The 14,804-nt window shown below is 41.9% G+C and overlaps 2 protein-coding genes across 4 annotated transcripts in view; one reads left to right on the top strand and one right to left on the bottom strand.

Moving 5' to 3' along the window:
- Window positions 1–3,229, top strand: part of mtus1a (microtubule associated tumor suppressor 1a) — a 30,834-nt gene extending 27,605 nt beyond the window's left edge. For 2 of the 3 annotated variants that reach the window (XM_050042733.1, XM_050042734.1), the window contains 3 exons: window positions 1,173–1,286; window positions 1,376–1,473; window positions 1,970–3,229. In XM_050042733.1, the coding sequence (XP_049898690.1) occupies window positions 1,173–1,286; window positions 1,376–1,473; window positions 1,970–2,198 (441 nt within the window). In that variant the 3' untranslated portion in view covers window positions 2,199–3,229. Of the gene's footprint in view, window positions 1–1,169; window positions 1,287–1,375; window positions 1,474–1,969 lie in introns of all 3 variants that reach the window. The other variant, XM_050042732.1, reaches the window with a different exon arrangement.
- Window positions 3,230–4,217: 988 nt separating this feature from the next.
- On the bottom strand, window positions 4,218–10,754 carry pdgfrl (platelet-derived growth factor receptor-like). The gene is made up of 6 exons (XM_050042341.1): window positions 10,575–10,754; window positions 9,496–9,769; window positions 9,261–9,412; window positions 7,035–7,328; window positions 6,377–6,513; window positions 4,218–4,569 (listed from the first exon to the last, which is right to left on the bottom strand). The coding sequence occupies exons 1-6, from the start codon at window positions 10,627–10,629 to the stop codon at window positions 4,381–4,383; spliced, it is 1,101 nt and encodes a 366-aa protein (XP_049898298.1). The 5' UTR covers window positions 10,630–10,754; the 3' UTR covers window positions 4,218–4,380.
- Window positions 10,755–14,804: the final 4,050 nt, after the last annotated feature.

The raw sequence follows: 14,804 nt of genomic DNA, 5'->3' as shown, positions 1-14,804 counted from the left end.
CTCTGGTTTGTACACTAGATTGATAAATGAGGGCCAATAAATCTGTGTTTAGCCTGTTTCACCTCAAAAACCCTGCGCCAGGCCCGCTCAGCATCTTGGCTTTCTTCCTGGGCAAGAGAGGCTGCTCTCCACTGCTGGAGATGTTCATAACACACAACCTCCCCTTCATGTGATTCTCATACAGGCAGGAGACTTGAGGTGCTTCAAATGAATTAATTCATTAATTAATGTGGTTAACATTTCAAAATAAAAAGACTGAGGACCATTTAATGTTCAACAGTACATTAACTGCATACTATTTCAGATGAAATAACTACAGTATGCAAACACTGGACACTACAGTGACATAAAAATATCACAGTGGGTTGGTGTGAGCAACCACAGATGGATACAATCTGACTGGCACTTCCTGGTTTAAAAGCTAGCCTGTGGAGGCATTTGGGCTTCAGGGAAGTCGAAGGGATAAGGGACCTAGACAAGAGGCACACTGTATATACATAAACTCATCTGTTTTATTAAATCATGGGTAATTACAAATATGGTACGGTTTGTTTAAAATTAACAAAAACTTTGATGCATCAATAATCGTTTGATAATCAGATCATTCTCCACTGAATCTTAATCGAATCATGAGGTGCCTGGAGATTCCCTCCCCTACACAATACCGCCCTCCCTCTCTGCTCAGGGTGTAGATTTTAATTTTCCCAGAGTGCTGTTGCACAGTGAGGATGCCACTCCTCATCAGTGTTAAGTAGCTGCCACATGCACTCAGCATTCTGCCCTGGCACAGTAGAGTCATTAAGGTAACTACCTCACATCACCCTGCCACTCCTCATCTGCTATTAATAATTAGAGCAGCATTAGCAACAGCTCAATATTACATATTGGCCACTTGTAGCTAAAAAGGGACTGTTAGTTTAAACAATGCCTTCATGCAGAACACATTATTTACATGTTTATATTTTTTATGTCAATGTGTATGACACCTTAACATCCAGAGTTTCATTGCTTCTGTGAGTCTGGAGCAATGATTAATTTGTAAATGATGCATGGCGCCCTCTGTTGTATGGTTCTGGATTTATGGCCACATGACATTTATGACGCTGGCTGTACTCATATTTAAAGTCTTTAACAGTCCCTTAACATCTTGGCACTTATTTGCCCCACAGAAGGACTCCCACACGCTGTATCTGGAGCAGGAGTTGGAGAGTCTCAAAGTGGTGCTGGATATCAAAAACAATCAGCTCCACCAGCAGGAAAAGAAGCTGATGGAGATAGAAAAACTGGTGAGACCTGAGGCAGATGATCATGATCATTAAAAAGGAACCAACAGAATGATTGAGGAATTCATGTGTTGTTGTTTTTGTCTTTCCAGACAGAGAAAAATGTAAAGTTGGATGAGAGCCTTAAGAAGGTCCAGCAGGAGAATGAGGACCTGAAAGCCCGAATGGAAAGACATTATGCACTGTCAAGGTAAGAGCTCACAGTTCGAACTCATCTGTAGTGATGGAAACCAGACTTTGAAGCATCGAACCATCCGCCTCAATTCAGACTCCTCATGCTTCACTGAACTTTTGAAAGGCCGCATTCAATTAAGAACATGCTGCGCTGTGGTATCGACCTGCATCCTGCAGTTGCACTGGGTGACAACTTCCTGTGATAAATATGGGCACTGTAGTTTAATGTGACGGAGTCCCAAACACACTGTCCTCACCAAATACACTATGTACTCCAGTTTCTGTGCTGCCGGGTTTAAGATGTGTGTGTGAGGCATCTGAGTTTTCACTGACATGGATGTAAATTTTTAATGCAACTTAACTGGTTTGTGGAGGCCGTAATTGTAGGTTTTAAGTTTATTTAATCAAATCACAAGTATATACTCTTAGTAATTAGATTTGATATATGTGTGTCTGTGAACATTTGTTCTTTAGAGCATTCCTAACTTGTCTGTTGTATTGATGCATTACAGACAGCTGTCAACAGAGCAGGCGGTGCTGCAGGAGTCCCTTCAGAAGGAGTCCAAGGTGAACAAGCGCCTGTCGATGGAGAACGAGGAGCTGATGTGGAAGCTCCACAACGGAGACCTGAGTAGCCCCCGCAAGGTGTCCCCCACCTCCACCTCACCCTCCCACTCCTTCAGCCTCCAGTCACCTCGCAGCTCTGGCATGTTCTCCAGCCCTCCTGTCTCACCCAGATAACGATGGGCCCCTGCTTCCAGGAAGCACTCCCTCTCTTTTGAGTTATCCCTCTGGAATTAAGAGCCATGTTTGTTTCCTGTTCGCTTAGCAACACAACAGCCCGACTTTGGCTCTTTCAGGATCGGATGAACTCTCACACTTTCTGTACAGACATGCTACAGACTGTATTAAAGAAAAAGAAAAAAAAACAGTTGCACAGAAGCACTTAATAAGCGAGGTCGCCTTGTTGGTTTGCCTTTCACGTCTGATACTATAAATGGGGGGGAAAGGAAATCTCAGGACTTCTATATGATACACTATTTTTGTTACTTGTTGTCAGAGGCTTGTCTGTCCTGAGGCTCAGCGCACATACACAGCACATGCAGTAAAAGATGCACACATGCATGCATATCAACACGTGCAGACATAGCCCTGTTGTGTGAGTGAGGGCTTCTTTGTGTCTCTGGAGACCACAGCCATGGAAAGTCTGAATTCAGAGTAGCTGTGAATACAGACAACACTCCTTAGAGCGCATTTTATTTGAAGTACGCATGAAATATGAAATTGCTTCCGTGGGATTCCTGCACCATTTCTCGCAGCTAACTCTGCAGGAGTCACAGCCAGTTTGTCATATTACTAAAACCCTGCTGCTAGTCAGTACATCAGGGCTGTACAAGCCTCCCTCTATGTTCCGAGTTTCTTTGAGGTTACTTTTTTTTTTTTTAAAGGTTGGAATTTTTTACACCTGGGCTGTCAGTTAAAGTTTCATCTGTGGCCTCAAACATGTTTTTTTTTTTTCACATTTGTTTGTTTGACCAAGGGACCAATCCAAGTCTTTGTGCATGTGTTTGAGTCTTGGTGATCACCCCTTACTGAACCCTCCAAATGCAGCTTTAAAGTTGGGGTCTTTGCGGAGAGTTGACCAGTAGAGGCTTTAATGTACATGTCAGAGGCCGCAGTGTCTCAAAAAGAGTAATTTATGTGGAATTGATATTATTGGTTTGTTGACCCTGTTTGAAATATGCAATTAATAAAGTCTTGTATAAAGCAAAGTCAAGATATATAACTGTGATCTTCATATTCTGACTCACAGCAGATGAAACTACTTGTGGTGACCTTATTCAGAAGTATATTATAGGAATTCAGTTTTTCCTGGAACTCAGCAGGTATCAGCTCAGCCTTGTGACTGTTGTGTTTGAGTCTAATATACTTAAATGTTTTCTAAACCACAAACATTCACAGGCTAAGCTAACGTGGATTCCAAAATCATAACAACCAGCAACTATTCAACAAAGTGGAAACTGCAGCAAGTGTTGCGTTGGGCCGAAATAAGTTCTGGGCCCGCAGATCACATTCCACATACGGAGTGCATTAGGACGTCAGCCTGGCACACAGCTCAGCTTTAAACCAGATTCTCCTCTTCACAACATGCTACAAAGCCAGAGAAGGTCTCTGACGGCTGCTGCTCGCTTTTCCAGCATCATTATTTCATCTCAATATAACATGAAGGCTAAATGTGATGTTTGATTATGTGTCCAACACAGCAGAGTGCCAGGGTTTACAACAGCAGGGTGTTGTCCCTGTCACAGAGAGGCCCAGAAAATCTGACTCCACCAGCCACAACTCTAGTTTCATTTGTTAATTACCTTTAAAGTTAACATTTATTTACAAATCAAAATCTCAGTGTTTGATAAATGCAGCACTCATCTGAGTTACAGTTTTCTCTTGGCATTCATTCAACTTTTTGCAGAGTTTGGAAATCTAAAACCTACACCTTGCTGTCAGACAGTTTTGGCTTTTCTCTTATCAAATGTTTCCAGATACACTCAGTAGACTTGAGGTCTGGTGACTGTGGAGGAAAAAGCCTTGCAGGTCAACACTCCTTGTTCTTTGGACTTCAGATATTTTGGGTTCATGTGTGGGCTCATTGTCCTGCTGCTAAATTAAACCTCTCCTTGGGCTTTGAGTCAGAGGAAGAGTAAAGCCTCTGCACAAATACAACTTGTTTTGGATCATTCCCAAATAAGACAGAAAACAAAAGAAGTAGCAAATCTTTATTATGTTATCACAATCTGCAAACTAAAAATACACCCATATTAATGTATATACATGACGATGTCATCAGGTCTCACTGGTTGGTGTGTTCCAGTTATATCTCAGCAACACACTGACATCAAACGTAACACAGGCTCTGCTGCCGGGGCTATTTGGAGATGATGTCGGTCGTCACAATTGTCTCACCGTGCTGGTTTTTGGCTTTACAGATGTAGTTCCCAAAGTCGATGGTTTCCATGTCTTCCACAGTCATGACGCTCTGGGTGACCCGCGTGGTGTGGCTCATACCTCTGTTAACCAGCCTCCAGGAAGTCTGGATGTGAACTGGGCGGTGGCCCTGAACAATAAAACAAAGACTTACCACCATTCTGTTATTTGTTGGTGACAGTCAGGCCATGTGTAAATGTGTTTTTCTAACTATGATCTCACTTGAGTGTTTGAGCTTCTCTGTGCAGAGTTTGTTTTCACATTCATCTGCTGAGGGGGGAAAGTTTGTCTGAAATCTGAGTTTAACACCTGGATGTACCAGCTGGTTCTTGTGACATCACAACTTGTTTGGAAGCCAAATATGCAACCTACACATGTGTGATGTGGAAACTTGAAACCTCCCGGTGTGCACATGCTTTCAACATTTCAGTGAAGGAGACAACTTGTGTCCACAGTAAAGGATTTTTAAAGCGCTGTCATGGTGGTTGGTTGGCTGGTTAACTTGTTCACCTCGCTATTACGAACAAGTGCTGCACAGTGATTTAGTGCTAGCTAGCTCAAGTGATTGCACAAAGATTCAAAGGTAACAGCCTTTCATAAATGTTGTGTACTGTAAATTAAATGTTGTATTTTGTTATGTCTTAATAGGCAGATTTATCTCATATACATTCATTAAGTTATTTTCTGTAACCGCTTATCCTGTTAGGGGCCACAGGGGGGCTGGAGCCTATCCCAGCTGACATTGGGCGAGAGGTGGGGTACACCCTGGACAGGTCACCAGAGAATCACTGGGCAGACACATAGAGACAGACGACTATTTACGCTCACATTCACACCTACGGGCAATTTAGTCACCAGTTAAGTTAGCCTACATGTCTGGACTGTGGGAGGAAGCTGGAGTACCCAGAGAAAACCCACGCTGACATAGGGAGAACACGCAAACTCTGCACAGAGGGGTTATACATATAAATATGTAATAATATGTTGGATTAATGTTAAAGTGTATTTTCAGATATATGTAGCTATATATTAATTTTTGAGAAAAAAAATATTCAGACTTAAATCATCCAACACTAAGTTGGCGAACCCCCTGCAGTAACTGAGGACCCCCTAAGGGTCGTGAACTCCCTGTTGAAGACGCAGGCATTAACTAATTATTATGTACTACTGACAAAGTATCACACTCAGACTGTATAAAAGAAGTAGACGTCACCACTGTGACGTCACCCACTGGTTTGCGGACTGCCATTTTAAGGTTTTGAGTTTGGCATTTTGACCGTCGCCATCTTGGTTCTTTGGAGCCAGTAGTGACCATATTCAGACCAAAGGGGGAGCTGGAGAGGGTGCATATTAATAAGCCTCTATCCTGATTGACAGGCCTTCACGGGAGCAAACTGTCAATCACAGGGTGGCTGTGCCCCAAAGTATATCCTAATTTATCATCTATTTTACTCTAAATGGGACCATAATTCACAAAATGAACATCATGTTGTACGGAAGATGACTTAAAACTAGTGACTGAGCCTGTATACACATTAGGAAAATGTTTACTGAGGTAATAAATCAAGTGAGAGGTAGGGTCATTATCTCATTGACCTCTATACAATCAGACTTCTATTTGCAACCAGTGGAGTCGCCCCCTGCTGGCCATTAGAAAGACTGCAGGATTACAGCACTTCTGCGTTGGCTTCACTTTTAAGACCAGGAAGCGAAGTCTACTTCTTTTATATAGTCTATGGTCACACTTGAGACCCCATATGTAAGAATGCTGTCAACTATATATAGTGTTGGTTCTATTCTCCTGGTTACAAAATAAATGTCTCTGTCGGGACAGTCCAATTGAAGTGAACTGACATGTACAAGCGAAGGTTGTGATTTGTTGGTTTTCAACCTTAATCAGTTTGGATTTTTGGTTTTAAGCCGAGCTGCCCTCTTACCTGACCAGGATAAGACCAGGTGAAGCTCACGTCCACCTCCGGCTCCCCCAGCACTGTGCACGTCAGATTGACGTTGTCGCCTCCTCTCACCGACTCTGGAGAATATTCAAGGCTCACAAATGGTGCCCCGCTAGGAACTGTCAACAAGAAACAGTAAGCAGCTTATGGCAGTTATAGATGAAAGCTTGATGGTATTTATACAGTTAAACCTCTGTCACCAGTCCAAAGTCTATTTCTCTCCATCTGCCAGTCAAACACGCCATGGCAGCTTACTTTACCTAAACCACACACAATTTCCATTTTATAAATTCATATCCTCCCATTTGCAAAATCCAGACTGTGTTTCCATTTCAGCTGGCAAACGTCCACATAAGCCGAGCTCAGCGGCGAGGAAAGAGGAGGCTTTTGACAACTCTGAAATACAACCTTTTCCTGGAAGCTGATGAAGCTAAGTAACCAGCACTTGACTCATGACTTTGTGAAACTGCCTCTCACAGTGGTTCTTGGTGCTTTTAATCAATACAGTGACAAGTTACATGGTTATGTTTGACAGTTAAAGGCACAGGAAAAAAATGGTTACTGATCCCGCACCAGGAGCAGCATCACTACATGTTACTGTGTTCTTGATCATATTGAAGTGTGACTGCTGCGTCCTTACCCTCCACATAGAGCAGCTGGTACTTAGTGGAGATCTGAGGGGTGCCCTTGGTCACAGCCTTGCAGTAGAAGACCCCCTGATGCTCTGGGCTGGGGTTCTGCAGGACAAACCCCTTGGTGGGGTCATAGGTCACCTGCGTTCCGTTGGCTATGATCTCCTCTGGAGGGACTTCTCTGTGCAGGGACACCTTGGCCTGTGGGTCGGTCACACGGCACGGCACCACAGCGGGCCTGTCCAGGCGCAGGTACACAATCTCGAAGTGGATGGTAGAGGGAACGAAGAGGTTGTCTTTGTCTGTTTAGAGGGACACACGTCAGACAGTCAAATAAGATAGCCTACATGTGTAACTGTCAGACATGAGTGCAGATGCTCTACAACAGACCTGGCCCACTTTATGTCATAGAAATCCAACTGCCTGCATCTTTTTATTCCAATTCAGTTCAATTTTATTTATAAAGCCTAATATCACAAATCATAATTTGCCTCAGATGGAAAAAAATAAAATTAAATTCCAACCACAGACTGAGAACAACCAACAACTGATAAGCACTCGTTAAACCTGCAATAAATTACTTTTTTGGCCACTTTGCAGCAAAAGAACAAACTGTAACAACCTTGTCTCCTCAAAAATATGTTTTGTGTACTACTTTCTTAATTACATTGTTGTGGCAACATAATCACTGCCTGGATTACAAAACACTGCAATTCATGTCCTGCGTAGGCTTCAGAGGGAGGTGGTTGGGAGGGATGGTGGGCGTACAAGTGCAGGACCTTGAAATCAAAACCAGAGTTCATGTTCCGACTCTTGTTTTGGCAACAAAAAAATACTAGTCTTAGGTTTAGACAACAAATGCACCTTTGGGAAAGATTGTGATTTTGGTTAAATGTTAATTAAAAAAAATAATGCTGTAGTCACTATGAGTGGATATTATATTCTAGAACTGCCTATTTTGGGTGGAAAACAACTGATATACATCGTCAGGGAACATTTTGCTGATACAGTCATTCGCATCATTTTTGCGACTTGCCAGATCAGTTAATTAACAACATTTCCTCATTGGAGACAGGACTGACTATAAACACAACACTAGCATACTGTAAGACCACCATAAAACTGACAAGTGAACATGTTGGCAAGAAAATATCCAATTTACACATTCAGCAGACACAAAGCAACATCATCATTAATTTGTAGTTGTGTTTCTGACCACTTGGGAAATGTAAATGCTATGTTCACTCTCCTTTTAGCTCTGTTTTGGTCTCCATCAACTCATGGGGGAAATATGTCTCTTTAGCCAGCTAGCTGCTAGCTTTGTCTTTCTATTTGTGTTATCTGTCTTTTGTTTATTTGCTGAAAACAGTTGCCCGAAGTGGCTGAATACAAAGTTGATAAGAGCGGTGAGAGTGAACCAAAACAGTAAGGGGAGGCGAAAGACTGAAACAATGAGCTGAAAGATGGTAAAATGGTCCAACAAGCAGAGGGGAAACTGCATTAGCAGGTGGTATTTCTCTGTGGGTTCATCACTTTGAGCAACACCTTTTACATTACACATAGTCATTCAACACATTTTCACACCGACCTCGTCACATATTGACGTTTTGGTCACGCACATGGTTAGGTTTAGGCAGCAAAAACACGTGGATAGGAAAAAAGAACAGGGTTTGGGTTTAGAATCTTATGGGACGCGACCACCACTCTCTCACGTGAAAGTCTGTGTTTGCTGGACCCATCCACCGCCCCTCCCACCCACACTACTTGGACTTTCACCACCGTAATCTTCGTCCTGGTCCCGCCATGTTTCCCCCTGATGCCGCCAGGAACATTAAAGGACGCCTTTTTCATTGGTTTCTGACGGCGCAAATCACTGGCCAAGCGCTGGATTTCGATGACTTCGGAGTGAGACCGGGCTCAGTCATTTGATTCATTGTCAACATAAAAATATTGATTAGTGCAGCTTTAAAGCTAATAAAGGGGGGCTTTGTGTAAGTGTGGGCTCTCACCTTGGCAACCTTAAAGTTTGTTTCTACTTCTGCATTGTGATGCCATATTACTGATCTTATCACTGATAATAAAGCATTAATGAATATAATATATATATATAATAATGGTTTATTAACCATCAATTAAAGTCAGAAGTGACATTTAGGCCTAATACCTTATTGCTAATTTTTGATTTTTTTAAATGCTAATGTAAATGCAGTGTGCTATGGTATCCTGTGAATCACCTGTGAAATAGATGTATGAGACATAGCTGCGTTCGTGGTCCTTCTCACACTCTGTGCCATCACACACTATTACCCAGCAGCTGTAGGGCCCCGTGTCAGCAGCAGAGGGCGACGTCAAGATCAGCTGACTGTACTTGTCACTCTGCTTGATGCTGGAGGCGGGAAACAAAAATATAAGACTTTCACAATCATATCAACGTATAGCATGACAAACAGCTGACGTGTGATCCAGCACCTGAGGCGTGAGTCGTTGAAGGTGTCCAGGTAAGTCGGGTATGACCAGCCGATAGAATTGCCTTTGCAGCGCAGCTCGATGTTCTTCCCAGGAGTCAGGTTTGTGCTCTGGCCCAGGCGCAAGAAGCGTCCCTTATCTAAAACCTGGGTCAACAGGGACTGACCTTTCCCTCCTCCATCTTTTAATCTGGGGTGTCGCACCTTCAACTGCTTCCTATCTGGACGGATGCGGTTCTCTCCTACATCTTTTCTCCGCTTGACTTGTTGGCAGTCGCCTGGATACACAGAGGGAGGAGGGTGAGTTAGAGGCAAGAGCAAAGATAATGAAGACAACACAGATAGGTCACAGAATCATCTGTTGCGGCACTGTACGAGGGTCCAGACTGGTGTTCAGTGGGCCCGTCCAGAGAACTACTCTTTGTGTTTCCTCCAGCTGTGACAACAGTTGAACAGGAAGTGTGAAATCATTATTACTGGCACAAAATGTCCAGAACCTGCAGCCTCTCTTTCAGCTGCGTGCTCTGTATCTCTCAGCGGGCACAGAACATGTAAAGCATTAAGGACAAGAAACAAATGAACCGTCTGTAGTGTAGACTTTCAGGGTTTGTTGTTTTATTCTTGCGTGCAGCATTAATGAGAACTTCAAGAAAAGGTCAGCAGTAAAGGCCAGTTAATTAAAAACGCCTGCTGCATGCCTCAGATGCAGCTGGTTTGAGTTGGTCTGCAGAAATACTTTGCAAAATCTCACACACAACTTCACACAACTCTTATGCAAACATTTACAATTTACATGCATTATAGAAAATCTAAACATAGCAGATTAGTTGCAGTGTACGCCTGAAGATATACAGGATGATGGCAGATGAAGTGTTTGTCTTTGCCTTATGTGAATGACATTTACTTCTTTTTGAATCCACCTCCTATTCCCATTTCACCCATCACAGAGACAGAGCCCCTGCCAGTATTTACACAACCTCAGATTATCTACCACCAGGTTACACTCCAAGTTTTCGTGATTAAAATAACAGTGATTTTGCTTCAATCATAAATCTACGAGACAGATGTGGAGACTTTACTCACCATTTTGGAGCTCCACCCAGAGCAGTGCCAGGCAAAGCACAAACCAGAGTTTCATAGTGTGCTGACGGGATGGTCTGATCTGCAGGGGCCGGAGAGATCAGTGAGTTTTGGTGAGGGGCTCAGTAGGAACTCTGCAGGCTCCAATTGCCCTGTTTAGATTTGCAGCTCCATCCTCACAGACTGAGGGGAAAAGGGAAAATAACTTCAGAGCCCCTCTGTTTACTCCCTCCTCAGACCTGAAGAGCAGAAACACATACTCTGGAGCCCTCTGCTGGACCTGAGCATGAATCATAGTGCTTCTTCAAGGATAGCTGCACATTCTTCATCTTAAAACACTACTTAAACACCTGTATGCACATTGAAAGAGTCCCCTCAAGGGTAATCACTGAATCAGGACAGGACAGGTTCATACTTTCATATGTTGCACACCATGCAACATCCTAATTAATGATGTAACCGCAGGTGTTTTGCCCTTGACTGCTCATGATTAACACCTGACATCACTAAATGGGGTGTGTATGGTGGCCAAAATCTTTCAAATGAAACCCAAATTTGGGCATTAATGGCAAAAACAAATGCAAAACCACAACAGAAGAGAGCCTCAACTGAGGTTGTTGGGCCGACTATTAGTGCCTACACGTATGGAAGAGCAAAGTTCATGCTCGTTTGAGAAGTAAGTGAAGTTCGCTAGCTAAAGTCCTTATATTTCATATATTTATGTACTCTGGCATCTAATGTCAGACTAATATGAATCTAACCATACAGACACTAGCATTATTTTATTCAGCCACCGTTACCCAATCAGATGTAACCCAAGCTGTTCCTGTAGGCTATATGGAGACAGTGATATTAGGACTGATTTATGGTAACATTAGGTCATCAACACTTTCAACACAAAAAAAATTAAACATTTGTGTGTCGTTTTCAATTTATGGTTCAGTGAAATAAAGGTTTTTATACATTTGCCAAGCCATTTTGTACAAGCTGCACATCCAAAATGTTTTGCAAATTTGAAAAACACAATGAGGACATTAACAGAAAACATAAATCCAAAATGACTATGGAAGTAAGCATCAATGGATGTTGACAGGAGAGACAAAATAATGAAGTAAAGATAATATTTAGGATTTGTGCTGATTAAGATTTAACAGAAGTTGTTGGCGCTTGGATACCAGAGGGAGATATTTTGTGATCAAGCAGCAGGATAAATCCCCCCATGGAGTCCAGACACTGGTGGTGGCTGATGACTCTGAGGCTGCTGACTGCTNGCCATGGAGTCCAGACCCTGGTGGTGGCTGATGACTCTGAGGCTGCTGACTGCTGAGGCAGATTTGGCTGATGAATCTATGAAGGCTAGGTGGTGATGAAGAGATGAAGGGCGCGCACGACTACAGCAAGAAAGAACTACAGCAGAGAAAGAACCACATTTAAAATGAGGAGCAGAAAGATGATAGGCTGACAGAGAAGGCTTGACACTGTCTTATTGGTTGGTTGTGTCTCAGCTGATGACTCAATTAACCTACCCAGACAATGACACCAAGAGATAGTGTGTGAGCATATGTGCAAGGGGTGAATGGCATGGTGAGAAAAAACTTACAGCTTGAGAATGAAAAGTATTGTGTTCCTGACTGAGCTTTCGCTAGAGCCTCATTGCCGGTGGACTATTATTGCACACCTGGAAGAGGAAAGTTCTTCCCTGTTTGTTGAGAAGTAAGTGAAACGTTGTTTGGTAGCTAACTATGATTACTATTGCTATGTGATTGTTACAAATGAACAGTGTTGTTCAGTGTCTTTATATTTTCACATCTATGCACTCTGGCATCTTATGTTGAGCCATAATAAATCTAACTACCCAGCAGCTAGCATTACTTAATTTAGTTAACGTTAGCCAATAAGGTGAATGCAACCTAAGTTGTACCTGTACATGCAGGCAGCAATATTAAGACTGATTCATGGTAAAGTTAGGTTGCTCAGCGCTTTTGATGAGTGTCACTCAACAGAAATTTCAATTTATGATTCAGTGAAAAAAAGATTTATACAGTGGCAGAGACATTTTGAATGAATATCTAAGATACTTTGCAAATTCGAAAAATACAAGCCCATTAATAAAAAAACACAAATGCAAAAGCCACAACACAAACTTTTACATTTGTGTTTTCTGTTAATGGTTTTGTCTGTTTGTTTGTTTTCTCTTCGAGTTTGCATTTACATTTGAAACGTCTTAGCCACCATAGCTGTGGCCAGCACTGCAGCAATTTTCTCCCATTTGTAATTCACCCTTTTTTCTACTTTAGGTTTCAGTTACTGTTGTAGCTGTAACATATAAGCATTTTATTTAATTCTATTTTCAGTTTAGTTCAGACATACAAAGTTGTCTAAATAGGTCTGAACTAACTTGGGATCCCTCTGTGGAAAGCAGTGGAGGTGACTCTGATCTGGCTGCTTGCTGTGGTGCTCGCAGTCCCCGAGGCGCTGGCGTTTGACATGCTAGAGATGCCATACAGAGGCAACAAGCTGCGCGTGTGTCTGCTGCATCCAGAACAGACCACCAGCTTTATGAAGGTAGCCACTTAATTTTAACAGCATCATAAACTCAAGCACCTGGATACTTTCATCTTGCAGAAATAAGGATTACATGTTATGTTGTTGTTGTTGTTGTTGTTGTTGTTGTTTTCAAACATGCATATGGTCAGAGTATCTTGCACACTGATTTAAAGCTTTCTATTAAGGCTTCGTTAGAAAGATATTATGGATTTTTTTTTAAACCTGTACCTACAGCTCCTGAACAGCAATGATTCAGTTAGTGAATTTCTTTAATCAGGATTTCTTTTCTATTTTTCAAACTCTGCCAACAAGTAGATATTCCAAAAAATGTGCTGTAATACCGTCCATATACACTGCATGCAAATCATCTGTGACTCAAAACCGTTCATGGTACTGTCAAAAAGCTGCAAAGCAAGACACAAATTGCAAAGACATTTCCTGGATACTGTGGATAGTGGATACTTGTGGATACCAGTGGATACTTCAAGTTTATTTATGTCCCAGGGTCTGGAGGAATTGCATAAAGCTGCGATGTCTTTTCATGTGTCATTTTAAATCAGTTTATTGTAATTAGAGTTGAATTTCAATGGCAAAAGGACATAATTCAGCCTGAGATGGTGGATTACTTTGAGGAGAATTGGTGTTTGTGTCCTTAAATCATTCAACTTTGTTTTCCACAAGGGCAAAAAATAACTACAAAAGGTCTGTGCCAAACCAAAACAAGTCTGAAACTAATTTAACTTGTATGTACCAAATTTGTTGTGGAAGTGCACTGACATCTTCTCTTTATTCTGCAGTATAAGTACTTAAACCTTACTTCACCATGAGATTGGTGTACTGTATGGACAAGAAAAAAAAAGCTGACTATTTCACAGTGAAGTCCTTAAATGGCCACATGGTGGCATCATCTACATAAAAAATGAATCAGTTATTCTCTGATTTATGCCTGAGTGTCTCTCCATGTAGATGTGAAATTAGTTCCTTAGTTTTTCAGACATCCTGTTAACAGATAAATAAACCTGAAACACAACTACCTTGAGATAGTAAATAAACAAAACAAACAACAACAAAAAAAACACCAAACACTATCTTACTGAAAAATAAGACTTTATTGTAATTGTCTGCGCAGTTGGTAACAAGTGATACTACATCATGACATCATGGATACTTCTATGTACTTCATCCTGTGACAGCACTGGAAGACTGTACACTGTTAATGTAGCTTAGTTCAGCAGGGGCAACGGCAGAGATTTTTTATATGGGTGGCCAGATGGAGCCACTGAAAATCTTGGGGTGGCACACCAAAACCAAAAGCTGTGACTGAATTTCAGTTATTCTGTTATGCTGTAGAAGTATAAAGGCTGGTTGAAAACTATGTCAAGAGTTACAGAATCTCATACTGATAAATTTTGGTTTCTTAATTTACAGTTAATGTCACTAATTTTCTGATGTACATTGACTAATATTGGCACAGTTAACATTTTGAGTTCTACAACAATCCTGTTTTAATGTGTCAGTGCCTATAGCCCAGTTCAGACCAAAGATTCGCAACAAGACGAAACCATTTTAGAACATTGCAGACAAAAGTTGCAACGGTGTGTGCCGGCTGATGGTGTCACCCGCAACTCCAATGCTCAGATCAACGGTGGCTGCTTTTAGAACATAAAGCATATAAAGCACGTCACC

Source organism: Epinephelus moara, chromosome 4, assembly GCF_006386435.1.
Source record: "Epinephelus moara isolate mb chromosome 4, YSFRI_EMoa_1.0, whole genome shotgun sequence".
Taxonomy (NCBI): domain Eukaryota; kingdom Metazoa; phylum Chordata; class Actinopteri; order Perciformes; family Serranidae; genus Epinephelus; species Epinephelus moara.
Note: the sequence above shows the minus strand (reverse complement) of the source record. Positions and strands in the feature narration are given on the sequence as shown.

Bases quoted from the DNA above. Each gene is read 5' to 3' on its own strand.
- pdgfrl (XM_050042341.1), bottom strand. From the start codon at position 10,629: ATGAAACTCTGGTTTGTGCTTTGCCTGGCACTGCTCTGGGTGGAGCTC. The intron at 7,329-9,260 runs GTGATTCACAGG...CCCTCTAAACAG, and splicing joins CTCATACATCTATTTCACAG to ACAAAGACAACCTCTTCGTT. The intron at 6,514-7,034 runs GTAAGGACGCAG...TCTTGTTGACAG, and splicing joins CCAGCTGCTCTATGTGGAGG to TTCCTAGCGGGGCACCATTT.